At 40.5% G+C, this 19,158-nt stretch overlaps 1 protein-coding gene across 1 annotated transcript in view; it reads right to left on the reverse strand.

The window, feature by feature from the left end:
• Positions 1–10,013: 10,013 nt before the first annotated feature.
• The window catches only part of UTP4 (UTP4 small subunit processome component), a 32,106-nt gene continuing 22,961 nt past the window's right edge, over positions 10,014–19,158 (reverse strand). Inside the window, exons 13-17 of the mRNA XM_047834687.1 lie at positions 17,526–17,632; positions 16,437–16,532; positions 12,916–13,101; positions 11,328–11,438; positions 10,014–10,215 (exon numbers count right to left, since the gene is read on the reverse strand). Of these exons, the coding sequence (XP_047690643.1) occupies positions 10,099–10,215; positions 11,328–11,438; positions 12,916–13,101; positions 16,437–16,532; positions 17,526–17,632 (617 nt within the window). The 3' untranslated portion in view covers positions 10,014–10,098. The remainder of the gene's footprint in view (positions 10,216–11,327; positions 11,439–12,915; positions 13,102–16,436; positions 16,533–17,525; positions 17,633–19,158) is intronic.

The raw sequence follows: 19,158 nt of genomic DNA on the forward strand, positions 1-19,158 counted from the left end.
GTCAGAAATCCAATGTGAACAGAGCATAGGGTCAGTGGAGGTAAAAGGATAGGACTGTGAAAAGTTTCATATAATTAAACATGGAAGAGTTTGGACTTGGCTTATAGATCTAACCTTCTTGCCCTGGAGGTCATGGCCTTTTGCTGTGGCAAATGTTGGTGGGTGTCCCCAGAAACTGTATGCACACTGCAGAGCCTGCAGTGGCTTTTATCCAAAGATAAAGGTGGTGTAGTCCACCCCCTTGCAGCTTCATGGGCTGGGAGAGCTGAGGAAACTGAGGCCCAGAGAGCCAAAGACTCTGGTCCGAAGTCCACAGTGAGGAAGGAGAAAAAACTCAGGTCTCCCAGATTCCTGGGCATGACTACATACCTCAAGCCTCGAAAATGAGGATCCAGAAATCACACTGCTGAGACAGATCTCAGCAAAAACATGAGGTCAAGGTGCCCTCTAACTTCCCTTCAGCCCTAAAAGCACAATCCCCATGTTTTCACTTGTTGGGAGTAGGGCTACAAGCAGAGGGAATGTGCACCGATTCCTGTAAAAGGGTCTGTATACCTGCTTGCTCATGAAGTACATGTTGCAGCTCGTGAGCCATGTTCTTGCACCTCTCTATGAATGCACATTCATGTGTGGGCAGGAACTTTCAAAGAGCCTCCTATACCAGGAGTTAAAACAATAAAAATGGAGACTGGAAAGTACCCAGAGCCCAAATGAAGAAAGAATTCCAAATGATAAAAGTATCTTACTAAAAAAATCGTTACAGCAGAATCCTCTTTGCAATTAGTGGAGCAGGATTTTCCAAGCTGCAAATGTCAGCAGAAGCTCAAACCTCCAATCCTCTCCTAAATCAATTGTAGTGAGGCCAGTTCCCCGTTCCAGCAGGTCCCAATGTGCCTAAGTGCATCTGCAGTCACAGACGTTTCTGGCTTTGCTCCAGCTGAGGTGTGAGCCCCCAGAGGCCTGAGTTACATGAAATTTCTGCTTTTGAGAGAGCACTTGACAGCTGATTCCTTAGAGTATAAGCATTATTTTGAACACTTTTACATGCATAATTATCCAGAGGTTGGGCACTTGAAGACACCTTTATTAGCAAAAGAGAAGTGCTATAAATTATTTCTAAAAGTATCAATACCTTTTGATCAATAGAGCTGGAGGAAGTCATAGATCTTCCAACTAAATAGTAAAGGCACTTACATAAGATAGTAAGTTATGTAACAAAATATTTAGCTCTAGGAACAGAGAAGGTAATGAAGATTGCTATTTGGATTATTTGGGAGTTTTTACTTAAGGTATTTTTAGGGACACCTGGGTGGCTCAGTGGGTTAAGCCTCTGACTCTTGATTTTGCCTCAGGTCATGATCTGAGATCTAGCCCAGAGTAGGGTTTTGCAAAAACAGCATGGAACCCGCTTGGGATTCTCTATGTCCCTCTTTCTCTGCCCCTCCCCTGCTGGTGCTCTTTCAAAATAAACATTTAAAAAATTATTTGTAAATATATCCATTTAAAATTCCAAATTTATTGAACTGCTTTCACAAGGTCCTCCATCAGAATCTAAATTTCAGTGTTCTCTCTCATCACTACTTTCAGATTAGCCAAACTCATCCAGTCAGTGTCTCCCAATGATGTCCTGCATGTTCCCCACTGAGGCATCCTTCCAAACACCTCCTTGCCTCTCTCAACTACTTTCCCACCTAGCAAGATCTCATCGTAGTTTTCACTGTCTACCCAATTTTGGGGGGATTTTTCCTCTAAACAATTTTGTTGTATACCTGCCTGTTTTGCCCAAGTAGGTTATAAAATACAGAAGGGCAGGGACCACCCACTGACTTCATTTCCTTCTATTCCAAAAATATTGCCTTGCTGAGAAGAAACTCATTAAATATGTGATTGATTGAAATTCAGTGCCTCCTGTGCTGTAGTCATTTCAAATAATCCCTCTGAAGGTTTACTGGTTCCTTGCAGAGTGAAAATTACCATCTAGGAAATCTCAAGTAGTGGGAATCTACTTACTGTGGATAATGAAATCTGAAACAAAAAGAGTACACATCTGTTTCCACGGTTTCTTAGGGACAGTGAGACAAGATTAGATAATTCTTTGAATATGTTATTTTATCTACCTCTAAAAAAGGAAATGGCTGAGATAATTCCTAATAAGCTTTCATTCCTGTCACCTATCAATATGTAATAACAGGCTGTTATTACTATTCTGTTTCTCAGAACAAGGAATGGATCATTGCTACTTTATTTTTTATTACTCCTTTATATATTTTTCTAATGTTTATCTTAGAGAGAGAGAGAGAGAGAGAGAGAGGGAGAGAGAGGCATAGGTGGAACAGAAAGAGAGGGAGACAGAGAATCCTAAGCAGGCTCCGCACTATCAGTGCAAAGCCTGACGTGGGGCTGGAACTCACAAACAGAGTGGTCATGACCTGAGCTGAAGTCGGACACTTAACCGACTGAGCCATCCAGGCACCCCTATTTTTTATTACTCCTTTAAAATGAGGGGGTTAAGGGGCGCCTGGGTGGCTCAGTTGAGCCAGTTGACCGTGAGATCGTGACCTGAGTCGAAGTTGGACACTTAACCGACTGAGCACCCAGGCGCCCCATGAACCTGTTTCCTATTCAGAAAAATTCAGATACCTTCTGCCTCTACTGGGGGTTGTAAGGGTTAACTGGGATGTCGTATGCTGTTTTACAATACTGTACCTTCCACCCTTTAAGAATTCCATAAAAAGTACCTGCTCCTGATATTGTTACCTGTTGACCTTAAGCAGCAGCAAAAATACAGCCTTTGGTAAGAAGTCTCAAATTAAGAGTCTATACTTTATCTAGGAATGTGTCTGCCATAATACCATTTGATTCCAGGATTAAAAAACAAATGGCCAAATTAATTTTGGTGACAAACAGATCTTGTATAAAGCTACAGTTTGGTTGAAAGGGAGTACATATTGCCAAGAGTCCGTCAAAGGAAAGAATTAGTGGATCTGGGGTTTGTTCCAAGGTTTGAGTGTTGTGTAATTTCATAAGGAAGGAGGGCCCCAGGCAAAATTGCAGCCCTTAGCAAGCCTGAAGGTCACCACCACAAAGGCGGCCAGATGCCAGAGGAGCAAAAACAAGAGCTGCTCAATTACTACTAAAGAAGAGACCAAAGGAAGAATGAAGCTTGTAAGAAAACCAATCCAACATGCAACTTTGAAAATTTATCCATGCGTAACTCTTTCCCAGTTATAAGACAGTGAGATCAATTGTCCCTTTCAATAGGCAGTACTCCTTTGCCTTCCAGGAGAAATATCCTAAAATGTGTTTTTCTTTCCAGCACAAACATGATGTGAAAAGAGGGAAAGGTGCATATATCCTTTAGCTGATGCAAGCACATTTTAAAATTCATCCCACCAAGATAAACCACTATTTATCTGAAACCCACAAAAATGTATTAACTATCTCATGCGTTATGACTATGAAAACCCACATCTGCTAACCACATTCTTAATGAGCAGCAGCTGGTGACAGTTTTGTAGCTCTGTGACTTTCTTTTTAGGAAAATATTCGTAAGGACATACTAAGCAGAAGGTTAGTTTCATTGAATCCACTTACTTATGGAAAATCATCAGTAGTTTTTTGTTGTTGTTGTTTAATGTTTATTTTGAGAGAGAGAGCAAGCAGGAAGGGGGAAGAGTTTATTTTGAGAGAGAGAGAGAGCGCAAGCAGGGAAGGGGGAGAGAGAGGGGGAGAAAGAATCCCAAGCAGGCTCCATGCTGTCCACGCAGAGCCCAACACAGGGCTCCATTTCATGAACCGTGAGATCATGACCTGAGCTGATATCAAGAGTCAGGCACTTGACCAGTCGACTGAGCCACCCAAGCGCCCTGGAAAATCACCAGTGTTTTTAAGTGACAGTCATAGAAATTGCACAATTTGCCATGAAATTTAAGTAAGTTCCTCAAATAAAAATCCCCATTCCCTCAATACCAGTTCCAACAGAATTTCCAGTGCCTCACCATAAGTCTTGCAGTCAGCTTCACCTCTTCTTTGCTAGGTCACCGAGCTCCATATCATGTTTACTGAGGCACATGGTGTATTTAGGCTTTCATCTCACAGCTTCAATTCCTTCTTCAGTCAGTTAACACAATGGCCCATTAGAGGGATCCTAGACCCCTTTGAAAATCAGCTGTATGCCGTGGACACACCTCAGACAAGTATTCACTAAGGCAAAATACAGCATTCAAGCTCAGGGGCTCAGGAAGCCTCTAAAGCCCTTCCATGGACTCTTTCATGGGCTGAATTGTGTCCCCTCAAGGTTGATAGGTTGAGGTGAACCCACAGTACCTCAGACTGTGAGTGTATTTGGAGATAGAGTTTTAAAGAGGTAATTAAGTTGAAATGAGGTCATTAGGGTGGACCCTAATCCAACATGACTGTTGTCCTTATGAGGAGGACAGGACACATACACATACATAGGGAAGTCAAAAAGATGGGCATCCACAAGCCAAGAAAAGGCCTTAGAAGGAAACAATGCTGCTAATAATACCTTGATCTCAGACTTCTGGCCTCCAGAACTGTGAGAAAATAAATCTCTGTTGTTTAGGCCCCCCAGCCTGTATTACTTTTATGGCAACTTCAGAGGACACATACAGAACCCACATTAAGAACCTACACAATAGCCTGGTTTTTTGCCTCCCTAACTGCCAGTCTCTTCTGGCCCTTACTTACACAAATGGGCATGTTTACTGTGTCATTACTTTGAATTTGAGTAGTTCACAACTGTGTTTTCTACTGAATGAAAATTCTTTTTATTTATTTGAGATGGGGGGAGGGGGAAAGACAATCCCACGCAGGCTCCGCACTGTCGGCACAGAGCCCAACATAGGGCCTGAACTCACAAACCGTGAGACTATGACCTGAGCCAAAACCAAGAGTTGAATACTCAACCGACTGAGCCACCCAGGGGCCTCTGGATGAAAATTCTTAACTACAGACTTCAAGGCCCACTCATACCTGGTCTTATTTCTCACTACCTGTTGGCTTAAGGGTTCTTTATCCAAAGTTTATTTATCTTTTCTACACACTTTTCTAAACTGCTTAGCTTTCCTCTGTGGAAATTGCTCTACTCTTAGCTTTTATAGGAACCTCACCTGCTTCTTAGCTACCATACGCAAGGGAAGCTGTCACCCTACGGGGCAAGCTTTCCTAAATAAGACATGCATGCTCTCATTACTTTGGTAGGGTCTGCCTGCCATTTTGGCCTTATTTTTCTCCATTCCCAATATATACGCTGTGTTTCAACCATGTGGAACTACTGGTAGTCCCTGAACCAGGCTATGCTCTCTCTTGCTTCATGCCTTTGTACTGAGAATGATCTAGGAATGCCTCTTTTCTTCTCTCTTCCCCCTTAATCATTACCACCCAATTCCAAGAGTTATTAGCTCAAGGACCATCTGCTACCTTCACCTGACCTGCTAACTCTACTAGTTAGGTGCCCCTTATCTGTGCTCATCTCTAATGTAGCATTGTTGATTTACTTGTTTATCCCCTTCCAGCTAGGCTATGATGTTCTTGAGAGCTGAGAACATCTTTTATCTGTTATGGGTAGACATCATATAGTAGGCACTCAATAAAATTTCAGTTCTGTAACTTCCTAAAGACAAAGGACACAAAGCTAAGCCTTCATATCTGCATCTTTGCTGTCCATATATGAAAGCTACTAGCCACATGCGGCTATTTAAATTAAAAATCAAATAAAAATAAAAATTCTGTCCCTTTGCTGCACTAGCTACATTTTTAAGTGCTCAATAGTAGGTGGCTCAATTGGTTGGGCATCCAACTTCGGCTCAGGTCATGATCTCATGGTTCATGGGTTCATGCCCCACATTGGGCTTGCTGCTGTCAACACAGAGCCCACTTTGGATCCTCTGCCCCGCCCCCCCCCCCCCCCGCCCCTGCCCCTTCCCTGCGTGTGCTCTCTCTCTCAAAAATAAATATTTAAAATATATATATATATATATATTTTTTTTTTGAAGTGCTCAATAGCCACATGGGATAGTAACTATCTTATTGTACGGCACAAACAGAACATTTCCACCACCACAGATAACTGATCTGTACCTTAAAACACCTTAGAATATGAAAGAAAAAAACCCAACACATTAGGGAAAAAGAAGAGGTTATGAATATGTAATTTAGTTAGCTCAACAGCCAAAACACATTTTAAAAAAGTGAGCAATCTCTTTAGTAAACAAATGCAAAATAAAATGAGATATGATTTTTCATCAATTAGATGAACTGAAACTGAAGTCTTTCACTACACTGGCAGAGTGTAAAGAAATGAGTACTTTAAAACACTGTGGATAGAAATCTAGCCACTCCAAAGGGCAATGAAAAGTGAAAGAAAACGAACACTATATGAGCTAGCCATTTCACTCCCCAGAGAAACACCCCCAAGGAACACTACCCCACTACAACACTCTGTATGATTTACACACAAGACTGCCCAAAGCACTCAATAAATCAAGTTAAATCAAGCTAAATCGAGCTAAATCAAGCACTCACTCAGACCAAGAAGTGCTTAAACACCTTCCCTGCAGCCTGTGAGATGGAAAATCTTTGGTGTATCATGCTTGCTAATCATATTTACAATTGGGTCCCTACAACCAAGAGACAGTAGGGTAACAACTGTAAGGATGCCACCTTGGCCTCTCATGAACTGTTGTGTCACCATGGGAAAAATAACTTCCCCTCTTGGTCTCTATTTCCATAAGTATAAAAAGGAGGCCATGAGGCAGTTTCTTTCGCAAAGCTTGTTTCTTCTACCCTCAACCGTAACAACAGTCAGAACAGCTTCACTTTTATCTGTATATTATGGTTCAGAGTACTGTTTGAAAAAAGTTTTGATGCTTAAAAAAAAAAAGCTTAAAAAAACCTCCACGCTATGCTTCTTGCCTCCAATATTCCAAGATTTTAGTTTCTGTCTAATTTGCTATAAATCTCCAGGCTAAAGGGTACATTATCCATCTAGAGATCAGATTACCAACTATGTAAGAAAAGTGAACTTTTAAAGCATTTAAGTTGGCAAAAAAGACCTTTTCTAGGTTAGTTCTCAGATAAAAATTTTTCTGTAGAATCCAAGTAGGAGCCATAGTCTGCAAAATGCCCAGAACAGAAACAGGCTGCTTCTAGGTTTCACAGATCCCTGAAGATAGAGTCACCCTGGAACACCACACATGCACTGAAGTGTTCCTCTTATTTAAAACTGCTTTGCCTTCCCTTCCCCTGATTTCTCTTAACTTGCCCCAATCAGTTTCTGCTTCATTGGTATTCAAAGTTCTCTACTTAGGAAGAATTTCAAGACCCAAAGATCTTACTTCCCATACCATTTATGGAAATCCAAATCACTGACTGGAAATGTTGCAAAGGAATGCTTTCTACTTTCAAAACTTTTACTTCTTCACTCATGATCTGTGAGCCCTTTCTGTCAGAATTACACCCTCCATAATCCTTACGAGATTCCAGAATATGTTTAAGGTTAACTAAATCAAGTCTTAAACTAGACTCCAGTTCATACTCTCTGAATTTACAGCTCTAGAGTCAGTGAAAAGCAAGTGAGTTAATATTTAAGGCATCCTAGCCTCCTTCTGGTCATACTCAATGAACACCAGTGACTGGAACTTTGGTTTCAACCACACAAAAGAAGACCTGAACACTTCTTAAGAAGGGCAGGATCTTACAGTCTACTGATCCAGTCTAAAGCAGACCAAGACAGGATGCCTCAGGAAATCTATTCAAGTAAGAAGAAAGGAAAATTATTTTATACAGAGGGCCTAAAAGCTTGCAGGTATTTGTTTAAATTACTTCTAGGGGCACCTGGGTGGCTCAGTCAGTTAAGCGTCTGACTTCAGCTCAGGTCATGATCTCACTGTTCATGGGTTCGAGCCCCACGTCAGGCTCTGTGCTGACAGCTCAGAGCTTGGAGCCTGCTTCAGATTCTGTGTATCTCTCTCTCTCTGCCCCTCCCCTGTTTGCACTCTGTTTCTCTCTCTCAAAAATAAATACATATTAAAAAAACTGAAAAAAAATTACTATTGTGGGAATTTCCATGTCTATGTGGATTCCCTGTGTATCTGCTACTTAATGTGATTTTCTCTTGCTAAAAAATAAAGAACTCCTATTTCTGTAAAACCAAAAAAACCTGAACAGGCAGAGAAGTGGCATCCATTATAAACCTGTTTTATCTACTTCCTCTTAGCAAACCTGAAATAGGCTGTCCTTTATGGTATAAAGTACTGGGCTTTGCTTCTCTCTTATTACTTCTCTATTAATTCTCTTCCCACCTATCTACCTTAAATTCTCACTTTTTTTTTTTTAATTTTTTTTTCAACATTTATTTATTTTTTTGGGACAGAGAGAGACAGAGCATGAACGGGGGAGGGGCAGAGACAGAGAGGGAGACACAGAATCGGAAACAGGCTCCAGGCTCTGAGCCATCAGCCCAGAGCCCAACGCGGGGCTCGAACTCACGGACTGCGAGATCGTGACCTGGCTGAAGTCGGAGGCTTAACCGACTGCGCCACCCAGGCGCCCCAAATTCTCACTTTTTTAATTTCCCTTTCCAGGGTGGAGGATGGGCTTCATCTTAACAAAAATGTTTCTCACCAGCATTTTATTCGTGATGTCATCAGAACCCATATCCTTCTCTGCCTGTACCACAACCCTCCAACCAAAAACCAAACAAACAAAACCACACATTCTGGATTTCCACAAGCATGCAACAGAATACATCCACTGAGATGGGAAGGAAATCGATCTGCTCAGTTCAGGTTAACGTGAGTTCTTCACTTTCTAGTTTAAAAGACATTAAAACTAGTCAGTTGATAATACCCATGGGAGTAACAATGTGAAAGCAGTAGAAGATGGAAAAGGTAAGATATATGGCAAGCTTTCTGGTCCCACCCTCCACATCTACTCTCAACAAAAATCCCTGCCCAGTGTTTCCTTAATCTTTGAAACTGGCATATTAACATATTACATATTAATTTTAATATGTAAACATCAACATTAATATATAAATATTAACATAAAATATTAATATTTATATGTTAATTTAATATCAACATATTAACACTAATATTAACATTTAAAATTATTAACATTAACAGAAAATACAGTCCATATTAATATATAAATATTAACATATAAATGTATACAGTATATATTAATTTTAACATATAAAATACAGTATATGATATATATGTATACATTTTTGTATACATATTATGTATGTATATCTATATTATATACATTTACATATGTGTATTTATCAGGTGAAAGATGGTTAATGAAATTAGTATCCCAAGCCTGATTTTTTTCCCTTTATTGGTATTTTTTTTTTTTTGAGGGACAGCAAGAGAGAGTGGGGGAGGTGCAAGGGAGGGGGTGCAAAGGATCCAAAGCGGGCTCTGTGTTGACAGCAGCAAGCCCAGTGTGGGTTCAAACCCATGAACTGTGAGACCGTGACCTGATCCCAAGTAGGACGCTTAACTGAATGAGCCGCCCAGGCACCCCTGATTTTTTTCCCTTTAAATAAAATAAATGGCTGACTGTCAGAGGCCAAAGGCATCAGTTTTTGAGATGGGGCATTGCGTTAAAATTCTTCCTTGAAACATAAGGCTGATTATCACTATCGGTAGTTAAGCTATCTTGAGCAAACACGCATAGCTCCCCTGCCCTCTAGGGCAATGCTGGGCAGGTCCCCACACCTCTGCATTGGCTGCAGGCAGGAGGCTGGCAGACAGTGAAGGTCATCAGCCCTCTGAAGCAAGCCTCAGGCAGGCGTTAGGAAAGAGAAGATAAGAACCATCTTTTTTCCCTGAGATTGTGGTCTAAAGAACAAACAGGACGAAGTTGTAGCTGCTTAGAACATTATCCCAACTACAAATACCTTGGAATTCCCATTCACTTGAGTCAATGAAGGGAAATTACTGTCCATTATTTTGGAAGATAACATTCATAATGACTAGTCCTAAAGAATAACTTTGCTTTATTATCATGATTTGTGAAAACAAACAGGGCAGACAGTTCAAGGAAGGGCACAGACCGTGCCCTATTTTAGGTCCCAAATTTCTTCTTTTTGATGGGTGGTGGGAGCTGAGCGATGATGTCATCCAGAGGCCGTTCTACTGCCACCAGTGTTCTTTCATCCAAAAGATCCATGAAGAGCAGAGGCTGTAGAGAGATGACAATGACTCTACCAGGAGTTAGGCACCAGGGCTAGTCCTGAACAGACTAACTAGAGGTAAAAGGTCAGCCTCGTTCAAGGCTGGAGTAATTGAAATCTCTGACAATCCTTCCTGCCTTAGGACTCAAAGTAGTTGGTGAAGTTGGGAACTTTATTTTTTATTTTTTAAAAGTAATCTCTATACCCAACGTGGGGTTCCAACTCACGACCTCAAGATCAAGAGTCATATGCTCTTCTGACTGAGCCAGCTAGGCACACCAAGGTTGGGAACTTTTAACTGAGTTTGTTAATAATAAAAGACTTCAACAAGATTTTTCATGTTTTTCTATACAGAACATCTGTTCCATAATTTCTTAGGAATCAATGTTAAGCGACGGCTTTGGAGCCTAGAGTCTTGGCAAACAGCAAGTTACAAATGCATCAAGAAACTAATCATACTTAAATAATTTACAGATGTCCCTCTTAAAAAAAAATTCCTACAGACCCCTGAGAAAATGTTCCAGGACACCCAAGGAACTCTAATCTGAGAAGCATGAAAATGGAACTTTGGAGTTGGCACAAATAGTTGTAGTATCGTAAGTTCAATGAATATTTGTTTCATATACAGTGAAAAGCTTAGCCCAGAAAGTAAAAGTCACGATGACTAAATTCAATGACTTCCACTTGCCTGAAATTTATCTTGTGGATCATTCTCCAATTAGAAGTCACATTAGAAGAAGAAGAAAAAGAAGGGGGGGGGGGAGAGGGAGGAGGAGGGGGGAGGGAGCGGGACAGGGAGAAGGAAACTGAGAAGAAGGAGTAGTAGTAACAACCTTTCAAGGCCAGCTTTAACACAAAAACACCACCTAAGATTCAACATAATTTTTCACCACCTACGTATTTCATTTTGGGGAAGTATGATGTGCATGCCTCTAATCACCTCAAAGATAATGAAATACAAACGTAAGGAACAGACACCCTCAGAAAGGTACCTGTCTCCCCAAATCAGGTATTCTGCATATAAAATGAAGGTGCTCTTGTCTGCTTAATGTGGAGCTTATTACATTTTGATAATATCACAAGGAACCAACCGTCTACAATATAATGCAAGATGTTTTACCTTATATATCTTAGAAATTTTAAAGGCATGGGCGGTACGCCTCCTGATGACATCTGATTCGTTCGTGGGAGGAAGAGGATTGTACAGTAAGGTTTTGTCATTTGGAAGAGGCTAAAAAGACAAAGACATACTGTTTAAATCGTCATTTTATTGGGCTTCTACAGAACAAAGGACTATAGTGACTTTTCAGGAAAACACCACCTCCCAACCTTTATATTAGACATTTTCTACCTTCCTGGCTCTCCTTACTTCAGTAAGAAAGCTGTAGCCACTCTTCCAGGTATACTGTAGAGGGTGGGAGTATGAAGCAAAGAGCATGGTATTCTATACCAGCAAGATCAAAGGGCCCAGCTGGGGATTCTGGCCAGTCTTGTCAATAACACTTTGTGAGACAGGAACAAACTGGCATGTACAGGAGCTCAGCCCATACAGGCTCTGCTTTCTAGACTCTTCCCCCAACCAGATCATGGACAGGCCAAGTGACTAAAGTTCTCCCCAGGCCAAAACTGAAACACAAACCACCCACCCCTGATGTCACGGACACCTCAAGAGATGGTGTCTGGCCAAGCAAGTGATATTTCATCTCTGACTTCCTTGGGAAATAGCTCTGCCCAGCATGAGGAAGTGATGGACTTATCACCAATGCTTGACAAAAAATATGGACAGCCCTGGGCTGAGTTACAAAGAGGCAAGTGAGTGGGAGAGGCCCTTCCTGTATCACTCATCCTGCAGAAGGCACTTGTCAGCCAGCTCTGTTTCCCACGCCCAGAGGATACAGGGTCCACGAAATGAGTTCCAGTGACACATCATGCACATCTCCTTTAGAGCCATCTGTTGCTTTCCCCATGGTTCCTTCCACCCCCACCTTTACAGATACACCAAAACACTGTGCGTTAGGTGTAACCTAGGCCCAAAGTGCATTACAGGCATGGCCACAGCTCATAGGGCTCCTAGGAATAAAGTATCTGCCCAGAGAAGATATTTAAATTTGGGGTGAATCAAAATAGCAGCTGGCAGAGGGTGGAATCTAGAACTGAAAAAAATGCTCACATCCCACCTGCATCCTAGCCATAAAGAACAGAATTTTCCTGGATGGACTTTTTTCAAGACATTAAGACCAACTCTTCAAGCTTACAGTGTTTCAGCACATTCAGGCAAGGGGTAAAAGTGGTCAAGACCTCAGCCTGTGTCTCCTTTAATAAAACTGTGCTATTTATTCACTCACCCCAGGGTGCAAAGGTGTAAGTGATTCAGCCAAATCAATGGTATTCCCCATGACAGTTACCTTCTGAACACTGACCTAATCACTTTCCTCCTTAGGTTTATATGTTCATACACAAAGCAGAGAAATGGTCAAAGTCAGCAAAAACCAGTGCACAAAGGCCTCCTTCTACCCTGGGAGGCTCACAGACCTCAGAATGAAAATAAAGAACTCTGCAAAACAGAAGTTCCTCTCATCCAAAGAATATGTCAATACATTTTATTGATTCTTCCTTCTCTTAACTCATACTTGTTGCTTTTAGAACTTGAAAATTCCTAAGTACAGATGAATCAGTGTGAGCACAGGTAGTAGTAGTGGAGAACTCACCAATGACTTGTCTATGATGCAGAACATATAGGCATCATGGAGAAGGATGTGCATTGGTCTCTTGGGATGAAAACTGATGTGTGTGATGGGAGTGTCCCTTTGGAGCCAAAGGTAATGAAACCCTTGCTTCTGGATGGTCCGGCTCCACTCTGTATACTGTTTGTCTGGGATGCTGTACTCAAATACCTGAGAAAGGATACGATACAGGAGAAATGCAGACTAGTACCCAGAAAACCTGGAAGGGTATCTCTCATTCCTAATCAGAAAATATCTATACAAAACCTGACTATATCATGCTCAGCTTTATGCTTTCTACTGTTTTTAAGTAAAACATTTTTAAGGTAAACTATGGCACAGTAAACAAAATAGCACAGAAAGGTTTACAGTGAAAAGTCACCCTGTCATCTTGACATCTCCCATCTCCCAAGTCTATTTTGTTCTTTTTAAAGTTTATTTATTTTGGGAGAGAAAGAGAGCAAGCAGGGGAGGTGCAGAGAGAGAGAATCCCAAGCAGGATCTGCACTGACAGTGCAGAGTGGGGCTCAAACTCTCAAACCAAGAGATCATGACCTGAGCTGAAATCGAGAGTCCAATGCTTTACAGACTGAGCCACCCAGGTGCCCCAAAAGCAGCCTATTTCTGTTTAAAAATTTTTTTAATTTACATCCTAGTTAGCATATAGTGCAACAATGATTTCAGGAGTAGATTCCTTAATGCCCCTTACCCATTTAGCCCATCCCCCCTCCCACAACCCCTCTAGCAACCTTGTTTGTTCTCCATATTTAAGAGTCTCTTATGTTTTGGTCCCCTGCCCTGTTTTGATATTATTTTTGCCCCTTCCCTTATGTTCATCTGTTTTGTATCTTAAAGTCCTCATATGAGTGAAGTTGTATGATATTTGTCTTTCTCTAATTTCACTTAGCATAATACCCTCTAGTTCCATCCATGTAGTTGCAAATGGCAAGATTTCATTCTTTTTGATTGCCGAGTAATGCTCCATTGTGTATATATACCACACCTTCTTTTTTTTTTTTTTTAAACTTTTTTTTTTTTTCAACGTTTATTTATTTTTGGGACAGAGAGAGACAGAGCATGAACGGGGGAGGGGCAGAGAGAGAGGGAGACACAGAATCAGAAACAGGCTCCAGGCTCTGAGCCATCAGCCCAGAGTCTGACGTGGGGCTCGAACTCACAGACCGCGAGATCGTGACCTGGCTGAAGTCGGACGCTTAACCGACTGCGCCACCCAGGCGCCCCTATACCACACCTTCTTTATCCATTCATCCATCGATGGGCATTTGGGCTCTTTCCATACTTTGGCTATTGTCAATAGTGCTGCTGTAAACATTGGGGTGCATGTGCCCCTTCGAAACAGCACACCTGTATCCCTTGGATAAATACTTAGTAGTGCAACTGCTGGGTTGTAGAGTAGTTCTATTTTTAATTTTTTGAGGAAACTCCGTACTGTTTTCCAGAGTGGGTGCACTAGTTTGCATTCCCACAAGCAGGGCAAAAGAGATCCTTTCTCTGCTCCTCGCCAACATCTGTGGTTGCCTGAATTGTTAATGTTAGCCATTCTGACAGGTATGAGGTAGTATATCGCATTGAGGTTTTGATCTGTATTTCCCAGATGATGAGTGATGTTGAGCATTTTTCATGTGTCTGTTGGCCATCTGGATGTCTTCTTTGGAGAAGTGTCTGTTCATATCTTTTGCCCATTTCTTCACTGGATTATTTGTTTTTTGGGTGTTGAGTTTGATAGGTTCTTTATAGATCTTGGATACTAACCCTTTATCTGATATGTCATTTGCAAATATCTTCTCCCATTCCATCGGTTGCCTTTTAGTTTTGCTGATTGTTTCCTTCGCTTTGCAGCTTTTTATTTTGATGAGGTCCCAACAGTTCATTTTTGCTTTTGTTTCCCTTGCCTCCAGAGAGCGTTGAGTAAAAAGTTGCTGCAGCCAAGGTCAAAGAGGTTTTTGCCTGCTTTCTCCTCGAGGGTTTTAATAGCAGCCTATTTCTTATTTACATCTTTCCAGAAATTTTATGCATACAATATATGCTATTCTGCATGTTGCATTTTTCATTTAGCATTATACCATGGAGACTGACCCATGTTGATACCAATAACTATATCTATATATCACTCTTGCCTCCTTAAAGAACACATAACAAGTCATTCACTTTTTGGATGTACCATGATTTACTTATCTCATCTGTTTAATGGACACTTATTTCCAGTCTTTCACTACTGTAAACAAGGCTGCAATGATGATCTCTGTATCAATGTCTTTTTGCACAATTCAAGGTTTATATCTACAGGAAGAACTTTTAGAATTAGAATTTGTGAATCAAAGATTACATGGATTTAAATTTTTTTTTTTTACATATCTCACTGTGTCCTCCCAGCACTGTGTACTATCAACTCTACTGATTTTTTGCTAATCTAAAAGATATAAAAAATTTCCCACCAGCTTTAATAACTGAAGCCCCTATGGGACCAAATGCCAGGAAAAGGCATCAGGTGGACTTATGTGTGACAAAGACAAACATGTGGCTTCACTAATCTTTCAGACTCTAGTCAAGGACAAAACCCCACAAAACTGAAATGAGAGATTTCATTTTCTGAAGAGAACATATACATGTGTGCAATGTGTGAGATCATACTTAATCTTTCCAACAGCTCAGTGAGGAAAGTATTATGCCCATTTTACAGATGAGAATATATAAGTATTGATCACTTCACAATGTGTTCTATAACTCAAATATTAAAAAAAAATTTTTTTTAAATCTTTATTTATTTTTGACAGAGAGAGAGAGACTGAGAGAGAGAGCAAGCACGCGAGCGAAAGAGTACGAGCAGGGGAGGAATATAGAGAGAGGAAGACACAGAATCCAAAGCAGCTCCATCTCTGAGCTGTCAGCACAGAGCCCAACACGGGGCTCAAACTCACGAACTGCGAGTTCATGACCTGAGCAGAAGTCAGATGCTCAACTGACTTGAGCCACCAAGGTGCCCCCACAATTCGGGTACTTTAAAGATCTTACAACTTGGTATGGAAAAAAGCAGTAGGCTATGCACTCATTTTGGTAAGTCTGTTACAGATAACAGACTTCACTATGGCCTGATTTCGTTATTTCAAAACTGAAGGTGAAATATATGATCTTTTCGTCATTTCAACTCTTAAGACCTTACTATATCCTATACCCAGTCTAACACCTGGGTCCATGTCATCTCTAGTCTATAAACACTCAGTAAAATGAGTACTTAAAAATTGCTCCTCCTTCCTGTACATCTTTATTATCTCAGTGCTTCATCATTCCATTGTGCCCATCAAGCCAAAGGATATTACTGGCCTATAATGTACCCAGGCTACACACAAAGTTTTACTTCACACAGGAGGAAACTACCTATGTATCATCCAGTACTTTTAATTAAAAGCTCCTCCAAAATTGTCATTATCTTAGCTTCCTAGTTATTATCCAGCAGAAAGGAATTAGAAAGTGCTGGTATCTCTTACCTGCTGATCAGAATGAGCAATGACAAGGTTGTTGGTACTGGGGGCAATAGCCAGAGCAGTCACAGGGAAATTATAGGCAGGTACTGTGCAGTGAAGCTGAGAACAAATGACAGACACAAAAGATAACTCTATATACCTCCTTTCAGGAATGACTTGATGGTCTAGGTCAGTTTTTAAATAGCGTTCCTTAGAACTCAAAAGAGTTCTATGGAAGTTCCCACAAACATCAGGCAGTACCCACAAACAATAAACCTTAATTTTATTTAAAATTAAAAAAAAAAAAAAAACCCACAAATTTAACGCTCACACAACTGACAGCATTTGCAGAAAACTTCAGAGTAAAGCTTTTGCTGCTATGTCTCATCTATATGAATTGTTCATAAACACATCATTGAACAAGGAATCTGTAGCTCTACACTAAATTTAAAAGAAACTAATGCCTTGACACGGACATTTATGCAAGTTGCAAGAAACATGCAACATTACAGTGTCAGGCAAAGCTCAAAGAGCAGTACATGCTTCTGCCACAACGTCATAAAGATTAAGTTATGCAGTTAATAGACAAACTCACTAAATGTTGCAGTTTGGTATTCTATAAACTTTTGATGCTCATTCCAAGTTTTGGGTAGTTCTTAACTGATTTTTAGGATGAATATGAAAACTTGTAAGGGATCATTAGTAATTCAATGTGTGAATGACAAGATCATTACTGATTAATGAAAAGTATTTTCCTGTTACTCCTTTGACAAACTTCTGTTTAATTTAAAAATACCTTGAGATTACAAGGCAAGCTGTTAAAAGAAATTGTTACTATCTGCAACCATTCATCTGGGTAAATCAGAATTTTCCTCACCAGAATATAGAAATAATCTGGATGTGAATTCATCACCCATAAATCCTTAATTTCAAAATTTTGTACAAGCGTGTTTTCACTGTTCCAATTGACTGATTTTAATGTTGCAGGAAAAATTCTTAGTTTAAAAAAAAAAAAAATGTCCACTAATTTTCCAGGTCATACCAATCTGCTTTGAGTCTTGTAACTGCACGGCTAACTTCCTCTTGTTTCCTACTACTACACCCTATGCTTACCTTTAGATATTTTATGTTGTACACATGGACTCCAGCACTGGTACCTGATGCAGCTAGCCAATTCCCATCTGGACTGACTGCCAAAAGACACATGGACTCCACTGTCCCTGTGCAGACAGAACAATAGTTAATCTCTAAATTCAGTGTCCACAGCCAGCCCTGGCCTGGATATGATGGCAAAAGTCAATTAAGACTTTTATGTATTTATTTATTATTATTTTGTATTGTTTTTAAAGAGGGAGAAAATTTTTTTTAAGTTCACTTATTTATTTTTGAGAAAGAGCTCAAGGGAGAGAGGGGCAGAAAGAGAGGGAGAGAGAGAATCCCAGGCAGGCTCTGCACCGTCTGTGCAGCCTAATGCGGGCCCAAACTCACAAACCATGAGATCATGACCTGAGCCGAAGTTGGTAGCTTAACCGACTGAGCCACCCAGGCGTCCCAAGACTTTTATTTAAATCACAATTGGATAATTTGATAGTTTTGCAAGTAAGTCTTACATGTTAGTCTACTATTTTCATTTAATTAGCCATCCATCATGTAAAGAGGAGCCAGAGATAAACCTGAAGGCATCACTTGCTCAAGTCTGAGACACTGCCTACCAGAGAAATGGAGAATCAAGGCAGCAGCTACCTAAAGTCTGTATTTTAATTGTTTCAAACTCCTTTCCTACCAAATGGTTTTTAATCAAAGCTAAGGACAAACAGCAAGCTCAAAAGGCTTGACGCATGTCTTTAATTTATTGGGTACCTGCTGTATATTTAGCACTAAGGGAGCATGGGCACATATGGGCCATCTTTGTCATCAAGGGATTTTAAACCAATCTGGCAAAATGAAGACTTGTGGGTTAAAAATCAAACAGTGATGTTATATGCCAAAATTTGTGCTGCAAACAACACCCCCAAAGGATGAAAAAGCTTTATAACATGACATAAACCAGATGCTAAAGGATGGGTGGAAAAGGATGGAGAACATGAGCTAAGTGACAAGGACTGGAATACACAGGTTTGAGGGCTATGAAGAAACCAGCTTGACTATAAGAGGACAAGAGATGGAAGAAGAGGAGCAGATAAAGTAGTACCTATAATGCCGAGCCTAATTTTAAGACATGCTAAATGCCAAATACAGAGTCTAAGTTGTTTTTAATAAAAACATATACAGGCACTCAAAATACACTGTCTCTTATTTATCTGCCTCCTAACTTGTGGATTTCTTTTCCTGTATGCTTCTGGAGCAGCTTATGAATAGTGAAAGTTTAAGTTAAAAGAGTTGATGTTTTAGGCTGATGGAGTCTAAATGACAGTGAAGCTGCTATATCTAGGGCAAGAGAGAAGGGAAAAGGCCCATGGCAAGTACTGGGTACTAAGTTCTCAATCATGAACTCAGCAACAGTTAGCTATACAGTTACTTAGTCATGCATACTAATGCTCTCAGAGAACAGGGGTGACAAGTAATACAAATGCATGTGTAAGTTCATCTTTATTGAAAACCACCAACCAAAAAAATTAACACGTCCAAAAAATTACCTATATATAAACATCTATCAGAAATACACAAAAATAGCGGCGTCTGAGTGGCTCCATTGATTAAGTGTCTCGACTTCAGCTCAGGTCATGATCTCATGGCTCTTGAGTTC

This window comes from Prionailurus viverrinus, chromosome E2 (genome assembly GCF_022837055.1).
Source record: "Prionailurus viverrinus isolate Anna chromosome E2, UM_Priviv_1.0, whole genome shotgun sequence".
Classification (NCBI taxonomy): domain Eukaryota; kingdom Metazoa; phylum Chordata; class Mammalia; order Carnivora; family Felidae; genus Prionailurus; species Prionailurus viverrinus.